The 15,005-nt window shown below is 39.7% G+C and overlaps 1 protein-coding gene across 2 annotated transcripts; it reads right to left on the bottom strand.

The window, feature by feature from the left end:
• Window positions 1-1,388: 1,388 nt before the first annotated feature.
• Window positions 1,389-14,118, bottom strand: LOC109996818 (sodium/hydrogen exchanger 6-like). Of its 2 annotated transcripts, none has more exons than XM_020651116.3 (16): window positions 13,715-14,118; window positions 12,956-13,155; window positions 12,402-12,479; window positions 12,094-12,170; window positions 11,835-11,947; window positions 11,554-11,659; window positions 8,529-8,670; window positions 8,210-8,315; window positions 7,272-7,360; window positions 6,386-6,499; window positions 5,923-6,034; window positions 5,217-5,370; window positions 5,079-5,109; window positions 4,883-4,971; window positions 4,506-4,611; window positions 1,389-4,049 (listed from the first exon to the last, which is right to left on the bottom strand). In XM_020651116.3, the coding sequence occupies exons 1-16, from the start codon at window positions 14,001-14,003 to the stop codon at window positions 3,726-3,728; spliced, it is 2,130 nt and encodes a 709-aa protein (XP_020506772.2). In that variant the 5' UTR covers window positions 14,004-14,118; the 3' UTR covers window positions 1,389-3,725. The 2 variants fall into 2 exon arrangements, with proteins under 2 accessions (XP_020506772.2, XP_065818850.1); XM_065962778.1 differs by having other exon boundaries at window positions 8,210-8,349; window positions 8,539-8,670.
• Window positions 14,119-15,005: the final 887 nt, after the last annotated feature.

Genomic DNA, 15,005 nt, shown 5'->3' with positions numbered 1-15,005 from the left:
ATATGTTAATAAGATTTTATTTTTATTTTTTTTTAAAAGCAGCCAAGTAGCAGCCTACTATTTTACAACACATCAGACCAAGCAATTGGAATTAAAAGGAGGCATCATGAGTGATTGGCATCGATTACTGTAATTCACTTTATTTTGGTATCACTCAGTCATCTCTAACCCGCCTTCAACTCATACAAAATTCAGCAGCCAGAGTCCTAACACGGTCAAAAAGGAGAGATCGTATCACCCCAGTCCTTGCCTCCTTACACTGGCTGCCAGTCAAGCTCAGGATTGATTTTAAATACTTCTGACTGTGTTTAAGGCATTAAATGGACTTGCCCCCCCGCCTACCTCTCAGAACTCCTATCCCCATATAAACCGGTGAGAGATCTTAGGTCATCTGCACAAAACCTTCTGTCACTGCCTGGATCCAGGACAAGGTGCAATGGGGATCTGGCCTTTTCTATTGCAGGACCAAAACTATGGAACTCTTTGCCCCTAGACATCCGTTTCTCTCCCACTATTGGTGTTTTTAAAATTCACCTGAAAAAATATTTTTACTCAATTGCTTTTAATGTTCAGTAACCCGTTTTTTTTTTGTTTTTTGTTTTTTAATTGTTGTTATTCTTGTCTGTTACTTTTTAATGCTTTGTTTCTGCAATGTTCAGCACTTTGGATCAATCAATGTTGTGTTTAAAGTGCTATATAAATAAAGTTGATTTGATTTGATTTGATGAAAAAAGTCGTCCAAGAACATCACTGGGACTTTTCACGGTCAGCCAGGAGTTCTTTACGTTACAGTATTGTAGATTAAAACCACTAAGCAGCTGCTCTGGACACAAACAACAGCAAGAGTGCAGGAGAATGTTTGGGTTGCTTGGCAACAGTCCAGTTCTGTTAAATTATGGAAATAATTGGGTTGGTGTGACAAAAAAACAGTCTGATATCGAGTTTCGCCTCTTCATATGAAATGCCGCTTATATAACAGTTACACAGTTTATAAAAGCAATCACACCTCCATGTAGTTGACTGATTAGCAGCACTGCTGTGATTGTTCACAGCACGTGCAGCCTCTGCCACCGAATCACAGCAGGTGCTCATATTCAATATCACTGGCTGTTACCATCACATAGTTGTGGTAAAAAAAAAATACCCACCAATTTGTTTTAAAAATTATTACAAAAAATAAATGAGTGTTATTCATTTCTCAAAGTTTAAAGCATTGCAGCTATCCCAATCACTTGACCTGTCTTTGGGGAAAAAAAGGAGCAAAAGACAATTGAACAAAGTAGGAAGTTGTGAATAATTGAATACATGGAAAGTAAAATAATGTTCCTTGGTTTTAAAAACTCATATTGAACAAAATGTTACTATATCAAGAAGACAGCAAAGACATGTGATTGCTAAGGAATTGTTTTAATTTTTTTCTAGTACACTGCAAGAGCTTTGACAGAGGAGACAGCATTAATAACATTCGAACTTTACAGGGAAAAATCTATTGAAGCTGAGATACTTTCCTTCTCACCTTTAATTCTCACATTTAAAAAAAAAAACAGTCACATATAGACCCATAAACAGCTTCTACAAACTGTAGAAACAAACTCGTACAAACATGTCCAGCTGTCTTAATCCAGTTTATCACAGAGTTGATATTGTACTTTCTTCAGGATTCCTGTATAAAAATGTGTTTACTGTTAAGGTACGTTTACACAACAAAAGAAAATCAAAGGGTACCTTTATGAAGAAAAAAAATGAAAGCAAGTTTGTTTAAGTCCATCCTTCACATAGTACTGCTTTACATCAAATCAAAAAGACAACGTATGCAGATCTGCATTATTAAAGCAAAGATGCTTCTGTTTGAAATGTGATTGAAAATAAATACATTTCTACCTCAGTCATAAAAAAAAACAGATCTGCTCAGCAAAATAAAGAAAAAAAGGCAAGGAAAAGAATCAGTCTGTTTAAATAAAATAAAACAATCTCACTGAGGTGGGAGCAGAGTCGAGCTTGGTTGATGAACAAGGAGGAAAATAAGACTGAATGTTGCATCAGTAAACTGTGTCCTCTTGTTGCAGTATCTTTCCCTTGTTTACACTAGCAAATAAAAGTCTTAAAAAAGGTAGCCATGTCTTGTTGCATCCAAATTCAGCCCCGAATTGTTTATTTTGAAAATACCTCAACTACTTTTGATAAAATATACATTTTCCAAGTACAATGTTCACAGAGTGATTATATCTGACATATAGAAGCAGTACTTTTGACTTTCTGTCAATGAAAGTACAATGTTTTAGTTTGCAGTTTTTGGGGGATTTTGAATAAAATAAACAAAGAGTTTCTCTTCAGGCAAAGTCCCCTTAATGTCCAATTACACTAAAGTACAGTATATAACAGCAGTCAAAGAGTTAAGTGTTGTATAAAAATCAAGAGATCGTCATACTGCACATTAGCAAACCAAAATATGTACAAATCTACACTTAGTAATTCAACATCAGAATAGGCACTTTAATTCCAACAGTTCAGCCAGCCCTCGGTCATCTTTGATGATGCAACATCACAAATACACGGCAGTCAGGTTTTTTTTTAATAAAGATTAAACCAGATGAGAAACCCAGAATGAAACCTTAGCCCTAATAACAATGTTGCATTCCAACATCAGACACATGCACACATTTTCAAATACACAGAGGGAAGCTCTGGTTTGAAAACAGAAAGTAAAGGAGTTGCTACAACGCAGAAAGGGAATATTTAAACATGTCCTTTGTTTTAAAAAAAAGACTAACTCCTTGACTATTACATGTACCTTCCCAGGACTGCCCCACTGTAGCTTATTAGGGGGGGAAACAAAGTGCAACATGAGCCACAGAGCTGTCCCACATTTTTTTTTTTAACAGGGCAAGGATTCCATTAATGCCATTCAACAAATAATAAATAAATAATAAATAAACAAAATAAACCATAACACAAATTAAAAAAAAATATTTTACAGTGAAAAGACTGATCCAGAAGAGACGAGGAAATGTTTGAACAAAATGAAGATGCTCCTGGATTCTGTTGTGGAAGCATTCTTTTCTGTTTTGTTTTTTTTGGTGTACCTTAAAGTATCTGCCTTTTTTTAAAAACTCCTTTCACAGCTGTCTTCACAATGTCAGTATTCACGTGTGGATGCTCTCACCTTGGTCAGTCACAACAGAAAAACCCTCTCAGAAAACGTGTGGCTGAGTTAGATTAGTTATGTACCTGTACTGTAAAACGCTCTTCAACAACACTGTGTGATTCTAAGAACAGTACCAGAGCAAAGTGAACTTTGAATGTTAGTTTTCTGAGGACCATTTGAAGCTAGATGAATAGCGGCGCTCACGTTAGGAGCTCCTTCACTACGGACAGAAGAACTGCATATGAAGTTAAGGGATCAATCCCGACAGCCCTAAAGAGAGACTTAAGGACTGAAAGAGAGTATAGATAACAGCACTGGCATATTTCAACAGTACTTCAAAGTTGTAAGCAAATACTACAACCACATCATTGAGTTTGTGAAACCTTTAAAAAAAAAAATGGTGTGATCAATTGAAAGTACCTACCGTTCATGAAGTGCATTCACATTCAACATTATAGTTAACCAACAAAATGATGAGTTAAATGAAGACCGCCTCAAAAGCTCTGAGGCTGTCCCATCAACAAGGATGCGCTTAGGTACTGGGACAGGTGCTTCTTTTTTCCTGACAGTGCAAGCCTTCTTACAGTCTGTGCCTGCGAGGGTCAGAGCGTGGCGGGGAGGGAGGCGGCGGCAGGGTGACGGTGGTAGGGGGCTCCACCGGGTCATCCATAGGCAGGACGAGACGGGTTCCTCTGATCGCCACTTCGTTTTCGGCCATAGAGAGCTCCTGATCCAGACCCTCGTCGAACGGGTTGCCCCCGCTGCTGGTGGCGTAGGAGTGCTTGTGGTTGGTGGTACGCGACCCGGAGGCGTCCGTGGTGACGGTGACGTCGGCGTACATGGAGCTCACGTTCGCATCGTTCAAGATGAAGTCAGAGTCGTCGTCGTGAAGCTGACCTTCGTTCTGGTGAGTTGAACGGGAAGAGGGATTATGATTCCAGACGTGAACAGAGAAGAGACATTTCTACTTCAAATAAACTCAAGTGGATACGCAGGAGGGTTTTCCATCTCCTTGATTCAACACACAAATGTAGGATCTGATCAGACTCCTAATACAATCTACTAACACCAGAAAAAGTCCATTCTTATCCATCTTTAAAGTAGTGTAACAGTTTTATATGAGAAGGTAGGTAGGTTTGCACTATCAAACACAACAATGATATCTCAAATAATAAAAAAGGACAAGAAACATGACATAAATACACTTTAAAATCAATTGATAAAGATAACATGCGTGTCAAAATAAATAAAAAAGTATAAAGAAAGGGAGTAATAAGTAGTAAATGAGTATTTAAGAAGGTCAATAAGCCACAGACGGGGTCTGAGTGGAGCTATTGTAACTGTTGTGAAGTGTCCTAACCTCATAAGCCTGAGGGCTGGTGAGGCATCGAGCCAATGGTCCACAACAGGCCGGCATAGTGGCAGTGAGAGGGGGGCCGCTGTGGGTCAGGAGAGGCTTTAGGTAGCTGGAGAACAATCTTTGGTCAAAGACTTAACAGTTACTGCAGTTGGACAGTTGGATTTGTGAAGAACAAAATGCATTTATGCCGACTCTGACACAGCCAGGTTTTAGACTAGAACTGTCAAATCTTTGGAAAAGTGTCGATCTCTAGCACAGAAACACTCCTTTGTATATTTCTTACAGTTTGGAAAGAGCACCCTCTGGTGTCACGAGTTGAATCCAGCACCCACTCTTTGCTCAGATCCTCTCAAGTACTTGCTCAATCAAAAGGATACTTGTGGTCAAAGTTATACCAGATCCTGAACGGCCAAGCGCTCTCATGTTTGGTGTTCCTCCGCTGAGAGCCGTCCAACACAGTGGAACTCTATAGAGCACAACATTTCATTCATTAGTTTGTTTCATTTCTCAAATATTCTTAGAAGCCAAAGAAATGTCCAAAGGTAAAGATTTCGACCTGTCGTTCAAACTTACTGTGTTGTCTTGATCAGAGTCCACGCCCACCCTGTGAGAGGAAAGGTAAAAACAGTGACTCTGACAGAAAAACATTGAACAGAGGATGAAAGCCATAAAAACAACGACTAATACATTCACACAGATGCCCCGCCTTACGGTATGCTCATGAAGGACAGCATGGGCGTGGTGCCACCTCCGCAGATCCAGACAGTGAAGAAGACAATCAGCAGGGTGGTTGAAAACATCATTTGGCGAGCATAAGTCGCTGTGTCTCGGATAGAAAGAGCAAAGGTCATGGCCCCACGCAGACCTGGAGGAGACAGAGAAGAGAAACTTTGTCAGACATCTAGACAGAGACCTTTTGCATTGCGTAAACATCCAGTACTCAAGAAAAATCTGCTGATTATTAAAAGGGAAGTTCTGACATGGAACAATAGTCATCAGTATTTCAACATTAAATTGTGTAATTCAAGATTTGTTTTTAGAGAAAAGTTGAAATGTTTTGCACCACAAGAGAGAGAGAAAATAACCCTGGGTTAAACAAAGAAACATATCCGATCAGCACAGTGAAAAAATGGGAAGTGTTTCCAGCATAAGAACAGAAATCAAAAACATGTACAAATAGCCGAGCAACAGTGTGCCAAATGATCAAAATAATGCTTCAAAATAAAGTTGCCACACAGCTGCAGCTGCCAGGAAGGCCGGCTTGCGCAATATAACCAACTGTGTTCGTGTGTAAATGAAGGCTTTTGTCACTGGTCCCAGCTGAGAAGGTAGTTTCAGTCTAAAGCCTGGGATACTTTAAGAACTCTTCACTGCTTACAAAGTGATGAGAGCCCTGAGAGGGACGCTATCGCCTCACCTGCAAACATCATGACGTGCTGAAATTTTGAGCCGATCTTGTTCTTGCGACCCAGGTTGAGCAGGAAGGACAAAGGGTAGATGTTTGCCGCCCTGCCAATAAACACAGCCAACTACACGACGCAGTAAGTTAAGGACACAACACATGGAACAACAAACACAGAACAAACTGGTGTAGAATCTTGTTTGGACATACGTTTCTAAATCAAAGTTGATTTCTTCTCTTTTTTTTGGACTCACTAAAGAACTTGGTAAACAAAAAAATCTAGAAAGCCATATAACTCATGAATATACTTCATAATAAGTGTTGGCAGCAGTACATAGTGCTAGCATCATGATGTATCACATACAAAGATGAGTATATTATGCATGTAAAAGATCCAAAGAAGACAATATTCCTGTTTACTTAGGAAGGCTTTGATTTGTTTGTGTGATGCATGAACACTGCACAGAGTAAAGGATACAAAGGCTCCAATGATGAACAAAGGGTTAAAGACATGTGACTGGAAGGAGAAAAGAGTCAGACCCATGTAGGAGAAGATGAAGTTCTCTGCCAGGAAGTTCAGCAGCTCGAACAACTGTTGGAAAGAGAGAAACAACATACTTAAAAAAGAAGCTGCATCGAAATGGACAACATTGACGCTGCGTTCACTTTCCTCTGGGTTGAAGGATGGATGAGTCTGTTTATTGTGGTGTCACTATGCATACATTCACTCATTCATAGAGACGTATCATCAATCAAAGATAAAAGACAGACGTCCTTGTAGTAGTGTAAGAAATAAGGTTTTTAGGTCTTATTTTTCACTTCTGAAATGCTGGTTTGGATTGTTCTTTTAACGTCACAACAATGTCTTTACACCAAAAAGTCTGAATCATGGGACCAAAACATTTGTGCACAACAACTCACAAATGTTTGCTTCCTTCGTGCAAATCCTTCTGAGTGAAAACTGTGGTCACTTAACTAAAAGGTGCTGCCTCAAAAGTGAAGATGTTGTCATTTTAAGCCTGGATGCTTCTGTTGACTGGTGCTAGAGCAAACAGTAACCAGACAACACAAATCTATATCTATATCTATAACCTGCTGCAGCTGCCCACTCTCTGCTTCTGCGTGAACTTTCTGAAAAATCACACTGACGGTTCAAACATCCTCTCTTCTGAGTATTTTTATTCAAGCCATTTCCGCTGTTTTGTTCTCTAATCTTTTCCTCCTGTGGTCTTCTTCTTTTCGTTCAAGTAGAAGCAGTATTAGTCTTTGCCATATGAATACATTTTTAAAGAGCACAATAGTCGATACCATACAGTAATTAAACATTAGGATCATTAGTAACAGAGTATGTGATTGAATGTCACCTGTTTGGTCCTGTCCTGAGAGTCAGGAGAGAGATTGTTGAATGTGTAGTGAGCCTGAGTGATCCCACAGAACAACACAGCCACCACGCCTAAATAAAAAGATACAGATCCCGGTTTAACATCAAAACACACTGGATCACATTTTACTGAAGGGAGTCAGAGGACTTTTGAAAAACAAAAGACAGGGGGAAAAAAAAGCTCTTGATCTCACATATAAAGCCTTTAAGTAGGGCCCGCACGATATGGGATATTTGGGACCGATCGATATTACGGATTTTAAAAAATCTGATACACCGAAATAAATAGTTATATAATGAAGACAAGATGTTCACTCAACTTGAATGTGACAGCGCATGTACGTCCAACACGGCTTGACACTCTGGACAGTGATAATGCTTGTAGTAACTCATATAAGCACACTGCTGGTGACAGCCAGAAAGACAACTTCTAGTGTAATACAACGATACTCAAATGAAATGGTCTTCGACTGGTGAATGAATCTAATAATACAAGCGCATATCTGCGATAAAGTTAGACGATAATGATAGTCACCTGCTATTACAATATTGGCCGATATTATCGGCAGGCCGATTAATCAGTTGAGCTGTACCCTTAAGTAGATTCATGACAATCTATTAATAAGTTCAGAGAAGCTGTGTCCAGGAACATAAGGTAGCCTGCCTGAGGGCGTGTTTCTATTGCCTAATGTGAATGATCCATCCATGCTTAAATACTACCATAACATCAAAAAACATCTGCAAAGTTAGACAGAATCTATAGTCAAACTTGGAAAAAACTGTCTTCAACACTAGATCAAATCTACTCTCCACAGAAACAACAAAGCATTCACTGCTAACATTAAACATCATTTATATTTTCATTAACACCTTGGCCTCACAAAAAAGTCGACTGCATGCATGAGCAGTGTGCAGGTGTACCTGTGAACCCGCAGGCCTCAGCCAATAGAAAGGTGCTCCAGGACATGAGGAAAAAGAGAGCCGTCTCCAGCAAAGGGAAGTCCCTCAGCTTTGTGAACTTGGTCACGTGATGAAAACTGTAGTCAAGGAGCAAAACAAGACATGGCGCCTGTCCAGCTGCAGCCCTCATACGTCACAACAGAAACCTACACATATAAGAATGGACTCAGTAGAACCACAGATGAAGCGGCAAACATGAAGTGTGATCAGCTGCTATAAGTCAAAAGGTAAAAGTTTATTCTGTTGTTGTCGAGAGCATGAGAAAACAATGAAAGGATATAAGAGCGGTCATGAATCCAGTGGCTACGCCAAGAGCAAAGGATCCACTAAAGACACCCAGGAAGATGCCGAAGGATTTCAACAAGGCCATGGCCTCAAAGCTGTGGCTGTTGTCTCCGGTAGGCTGGTAAGCCACAATGGAGCTGGATTACAGAAAGAGAACACAAAAATGAAAAAGACTGACACGAAAAAGGGAAATAAGCATTGACAAAATATCAGGAAAGGGGAAACTGGTAAAATTTGACAAACATGCTACACAAAGACACAAACAGAACGACTTTTAAGCAGAATCTATCAAATCAAATCTGCAGCATCCCCAATCCAGTTTTGGCAAAGACTACTACCCTGTAGTTGATCTGATTTTGTATAATTTAAAGGAATTAAAGAAGCTGCAAAGATGTCACCAACATGCAATGGTGTTGTTGTTTTTTTTACCTTCATAAAAAGGGAGGAAGCTAAGGTTTAGCATGTTTTTGTTTTAATAAAAATTGGCTCTCTCAGCCATATTTTAGTAGATGCATGGGAGAACTAATTAATCAAAAAATGATCAGTTGAGGTGCTCCCCTTATGAGAGTAATGCCCAAAATTACCAAACAACACCAACAAAGCACAACACATAGATTGGGAACAAATCTGATAAAAACTGAATTTTCTGGTCATTTGCAGGGTCTATAGAGCACAGGGAAAACAGAAAATTAAGCAGTTGGCCCGAAATGTCTGCAGTTGCAAACGAGATGTAGGGGAGGGCATCCTAATGGTGGAGGATTACAGCTACATTAGAAGAACAAGGTATGCTTCATATTGACATATTCAGGTTCTAACTCTATAACTCTACCAGCCAGCACAGCCACGCAAATCACCCACCAACCCACCCACCGGGGAGTAAATGTTTGGTTTTCTTCCAGCCATTCCTGCGCCCCGTCAGGCCAGACTGGGCCATCAGGTCCTTGGGAGAGCACAGCTCGAGCCCCCCGACTACCCTCCTTCTCTAAGCGGAGGAGAACACTACGTGCATACATACGTACAGGTAGGCGATGAATGACACAGATGGGTGAAGGAAGGCAAGCAGTGAAATGACAGGGACTGATGTTAGTACGACAAAGTGACAACACAGAAAGCTAATTGTGGCACAGTTACACTCATTACAGACAACACAAGGGGCCTGTTGCACCAGCTAAGTGTAAGTTCTGTCTTCAGTTAAGGTGCACACACTAAACCCTACGTAGACGTTAGGTTCGAACTTAAGTTGTGTCATTGTTTGGTTGCATCCACAGAGACGTTAGGTTCGTCTTAACTAGCAGAGCTTAGCGTCCAAACTAAATCAAAATATTGTCACCAATATGAAGTTTTCACTTCCTGCAGCCGACCAGTCAAAAGCATTTCTGTCATGCAGCGTTCATAACTGCGCTGCTGCTCGTGCCTAACTGTGTCCGAACAGACAAACGGCTGGATATAACTTCTGTTAACTCCTGTTAATCCAAAAAAAAACAGCGACGAAAATGTATTTTAAATATGACAAAGCATCATGAAAGGGTGATCACCAACAGCTTCATCCGTAATCTACAGCGAGTGTAAAATAACAGCAGTGTCATCGAGCAGTGATAACTCAAGCAGAAGGTCATTTCAACGGAACTCTGTTGACGGACGGATGGAATTATCGTTGCTCAGTGAAAAATGACAGCGGGATTATAAATCAAAGTCATCGTACATTTCTGAGGGAACTATCACTGAGAGCACACGGCCGACGCTAAACAGCCACCTTTTGAAACCATCACCGTGACAACCGTATTTTACAGAGAACCTTTACACCTACTAGGATCTAGGTGTAAGATTTAAGTAATAGCTTACGCCTACATTGTAACTATCTCAGCTGGTGCAACACCAACAATGTAAGTAGTGCATGAACTCCGTCCTAATGTAGAACTTACGTTCAAACTAGGTTACGTTTGAACTTACGCATAGCTGATGCAACTCGGTACAGATTACTGACAGAACTCAGGACTGAAGGGTTGGTTTAGATTTTTAACACTAACATGACAATATGAGCATTTCAGGAGTTATTTGTCGCTTTAAGTGATAAATCATATCCACACTGGTAATGAAAATATTTCTGTCTGATTGAAATCCACAGTCTCCGCTTTTTTAAGTAGAACTAAAGCTAGTATGAGGCTCAAGATCAAGAGAGCTACAAAACAAGCAAATGTCCTTTTCTTTTCCAGCACAATCTTTCTTCTCTCAGTTGCTTTACCTCAGGAAAACTGAGTTAAGTAAAACGACAGGCTGAACTTTGCGAAAACTACTTCAAGAGCCTCAGTGAGCTTAAACTTAAAGCTGTAACATGCAACTATATTTCCTTCGAATTTTGTCACATTTCTATTTTCTATCATTAAATGTCACTAACAGTATTGAATTGAAATCTCCATTTCAATATTTGTGTCTGATCTGTGTATGTAAGCGGTATTTAGTTCTTTAAAAAAAAAAAAACTCGTCAATTCTGAATCAAGCAACAAATCAGATATAGCTTTGCTCGTAACTAGCCAATCACAGACATTCTGTACAAACTTGCATCTTCCATCTCTGTGATTTGTGTCAGCAGCTCTCTCTCTCCTCCCCACAGTGGTGATGGGAATACAACAGGAGCTACTTTTTAACTTTCTAGGGATGTATATTCATCGGCTGTCAGTGTTTCTGTCCTATGAGCCTGATATAACTGTCTGCATAGAACATACACTGCAGGGACAACGGTTAGTGTGCATGTTCGGTGGTCGGAGTGGCTTAGCAGAGGCAGCAGAGGTAGAGATGGTAGATATTTGTGTTCATGTTGCTTACTGCCACTTAAACTTCGGAAACATTTTTGCACATTAAGGGGGGCTGTGGATCTTTGTTCCCCAGAAGGAGAGGGAAATATCTAATCACAGCTAGTATGGACTGGACAAACACAAATGATAACTCCAGAAATGTACACACTGTAGTGTTGCTACATGTGCTGTGTGTACAAGTCTCCAGTGCTTAAAATGTATACTTACGACGAGAGGACGATGGCCACAGCATCATTCAAGACACTTTCTCCAAAGAGTAAAGCATACAGGTCCACGTCTACTTTTAGCTCATTAAAGATAGCCAGCACTGTCACTGAAAGACAAAGAAACACAAACACCGTGACGTGAAAGACCAAAACAATTAGAGCAGGGCGGATCCCTCAAACAGACAGAGTATCCAATAACAGGAAAGATAAGGAGCCAAGCTGCTTTATTAAAGAAAAGCAGTTTGACAATGAATCTGGGCAATGTTTTAGGACACCACCAACCTGGGTCTGTTGCTGATACAATGGCTCCAAAGAAGAGGCAGTCGGTGAAGAAGAAATCTCCACCAAGCTGGCCCACAACTTTCATGAAGGATACAAAGCCATACATGATGAGCCTGGAGGAATAAAGGGATTTGTACATGTCAAGAGAGACCCTCATATTGTCTGTCCATTTAACTGGTAGGATGAAATTCAACTAAGTCGTTTACTGATATATAAGTACATCTTATTAGGCAATTTCAACAACGACCAAATGACTTACCCAATAACAAAGCAGGATATAACTGTTCCTATAAATGCATAAGCCAGGATGGAGCCGATGTTCCTGAAGAAATGTCTCTGTGACAGACAAGTATACAGATCAAGTATATAATATATCTTCAAACAAAAAACTGGTATGAAAATATCTGCCAACCTATCTGTGAAACTTCACATGTACAATCATCTTTATAGTGTAGAGAAAAGCAATGCCTATTAATAAAGAATACATTATTCAAGATCTAATCTGTTAAACATATCAATTATTTATTGACATTACTAGTGCACTATTGTTCCTTTTGGCCCTCTTACCCTTTTCAGACTGTACCCGGCGTGGAAGATGATAGGAGGAAGCAAAATGTTGAAAAACACTTCTGGGTCAAAGGTCACCTGCAGACAGTTAATTATTAAAAAGAAAAAAAAAAAGAAGACAGTAGTTCATTATAAATGTTGTTAAAAAAAAAACTCTCCAGTATTTTCTAACATACTTTGAAATGTCCCTTTAGTTACTCGTGAACCCCTCCCTACTCCTTTTTTTTTTTTTTTGAAGTAGCGAGTTTCCCATTTTTTTCAGTCTGTGTACATAAATAAATGTGTTAATATTATTAACATGTTTACATTTTTTTACGTTTTCATAGACAGAGATTGTGTTTAGATGTTTGGCATACTTTGCACAGTTCAAAAAGTCAACTGCATTAAAACACCAACTTGGAAGACCAGTAACTGTCAGTGACTGGCAAACCTGTTTTAATTTATACATGTAAGACCGGCTTTCTTTTTTGCACTTTGGACTCATATGTTCGGTGAGACACCAAAAACAACCATTTGCACCCTCCATTCAGTCTTCCATCTGCTCATCCTCTTGCCTTTCTCAGCATCTCATCATCCTGCACTTGGTGACCTTTGCCCCGGCTGACTTCCCCCTTCAGAGTGTACTCGTAGAACCGCCCGCTGACATTGACCAGCAATGTAGCGGGACTGGCGTTGACGGCACAACTGAGGACCACGTCACTTATGCTCTGAGGCACATGGACCCCAAAGCGCAGGATCACACCCACCAACAGGCCTTTAGGAGAGAGGGGGAGAGGAGAGAGAGAGAGAGAGAGTAAATAAAAACTTTTACAAAGTGCTTTTACAGGGATAAGAAAAAAAAGAATAAACATCATCATGGTTTGATTCTTCTTGGTTCTATTTAAGGCATCTTTTTTTTTTTTTTTAATTACCTGGGTGTGCCATATACTTTAATTAGCACATTAATCAGGCAGCTTCTCTCTGGATACTGGAAATGACTGAGGTGTGTGTGTCTGATTTGTTGAAGGCCACGACATAGTTTGGATTTTTCCAATATTTTACTACTGTCCATTTAAAAGCTGACAGAGAACCACCTCTGTAAACTAAAGACACAGTAAAATGGCAATCCCACAACTCAAATACAGTTAATGAATATTAACTCTGCGTATAATAGCCTACTTTATAATCCAATCTAATCTTTAAACTTACAATATGTAAGCATTTCACAGGATGTCTCCTAAACCTTGTAACATGCGGCCTCATAGCAAAGCCTTAGCACTGACGGCTAAGTTGAGGTAATTGATTGACAGGGAGGTGAGCTAACGATCTCTTACCATAGATCATAGCAAGTCCGGTTTCGTGGAGGAACCGAAACCGCCGGTGTTTGAACAACCATATAGTCAAAATTGTGAGCGTTAAGAGCATTATGAATATGAGCAGATTGGCACTGTCCTGTCGGTGGCTCTCCTCAGCCAGCCTCTCAGTTGCGACGTTGTCCATCGCATTGCTCTCTCCTCGGCTCTTCACGAACAACAATGTCAACAAAAAAGGCAACAACGGCAGTGCTCTCGACGGTGTAACACCAAGAAAGCGTCTTAGTGTGAATCCCATAACGGCTTTCATAACGATTACATTTGTCGCTTAAACTTAGATGGGGGTTTTTTTTTTGACGTGAAACGAGAAATCAGCTAAGAGACCCAGAGCAATGACAGCTCCTTCCGCAGTAGTTAACCAAAACAACGATACATCCGGTTTCAAAATAAAAGTCCGAGCTAGAACAACAGCTACCGTTCATGGTGTATGCTCATTTTAGAGTGTTTTCGTTGTGTCATGCAAATCAGATAGCACAATTAAATCAAGTACAAAATAGACAGTTTGATAATTAAGAATCAAACCGAATAGGAATAGGTGAAAAATTACAGGAAAAAAAGATCAAGGATTTACACTTGGATTAAGATTTGTTTTATTAGCCCAAGGGGAAATGTGTTTTTCAGCAGGATCAGACAAAATGACACAATATGTAGGGATATCATCAACAGTAAAACATACCTAGATAGAGCAGACTTAGAAATCTAACACAATACAAATGAAACGATGTAAAAGTACAGTAAAATCAAAACTCGCAACATGGCAATTTCTAGGAGAAATATTCAAAAGTGCAATACAGGTGTGCAATAGCACAATATTAGTGCAAAAAAAAAAGCAACATGAGCTTTATTTTTTACATAAATTGTATAACTTGCCCTTGGGATAATCAAGATTTGGAGTCGTGTAGTCTTCCTCCCCCTCAAATGATGGCCTGATGGTAAAAGCTGCAACTGACTCTGCTGGATTGCATAAATCCTCCTAAGGGCCAGCTAGGAGCCTGACAATATAGCCATGTTGACCAGGCTCCCAATTCTGTTATTTTTGTCCAAGTTTAGGTTCCCAAATCATGCAATACAAAAGCTTATAAGACAGTCTCAATAAAACTTGTGTAAAAGAGTCAATCCATGATGAAAACGGAAACAAATGAAACAGGGTTGGTTTTAAAATGTGGTTTTTTTCTGAAATAAGTGACAAAAGACTCAATCTACAATCACAGTGAAAACTATCTCAGACCAGAGACAGGATGTTAACCAAGCA

Source organism: Labrus bergylta, chromosome 14 (assembly GCF_963930695.1).
Source record: "Labrus bergylta chromosome 14, fLabBer1.1, whole genome shotgun sequence".
Lineage (NCBI taxonomy): Eukaryota > Metazoa > Chordata > Actinopteri > Labriformes > Labridae > Labrus > Labrus bergylta.
The sequence above is the reverse complement of the archived record's forward strand: the minus strand, read 5'-3'. Positions and strand labels throughout refer to the sequence as shown.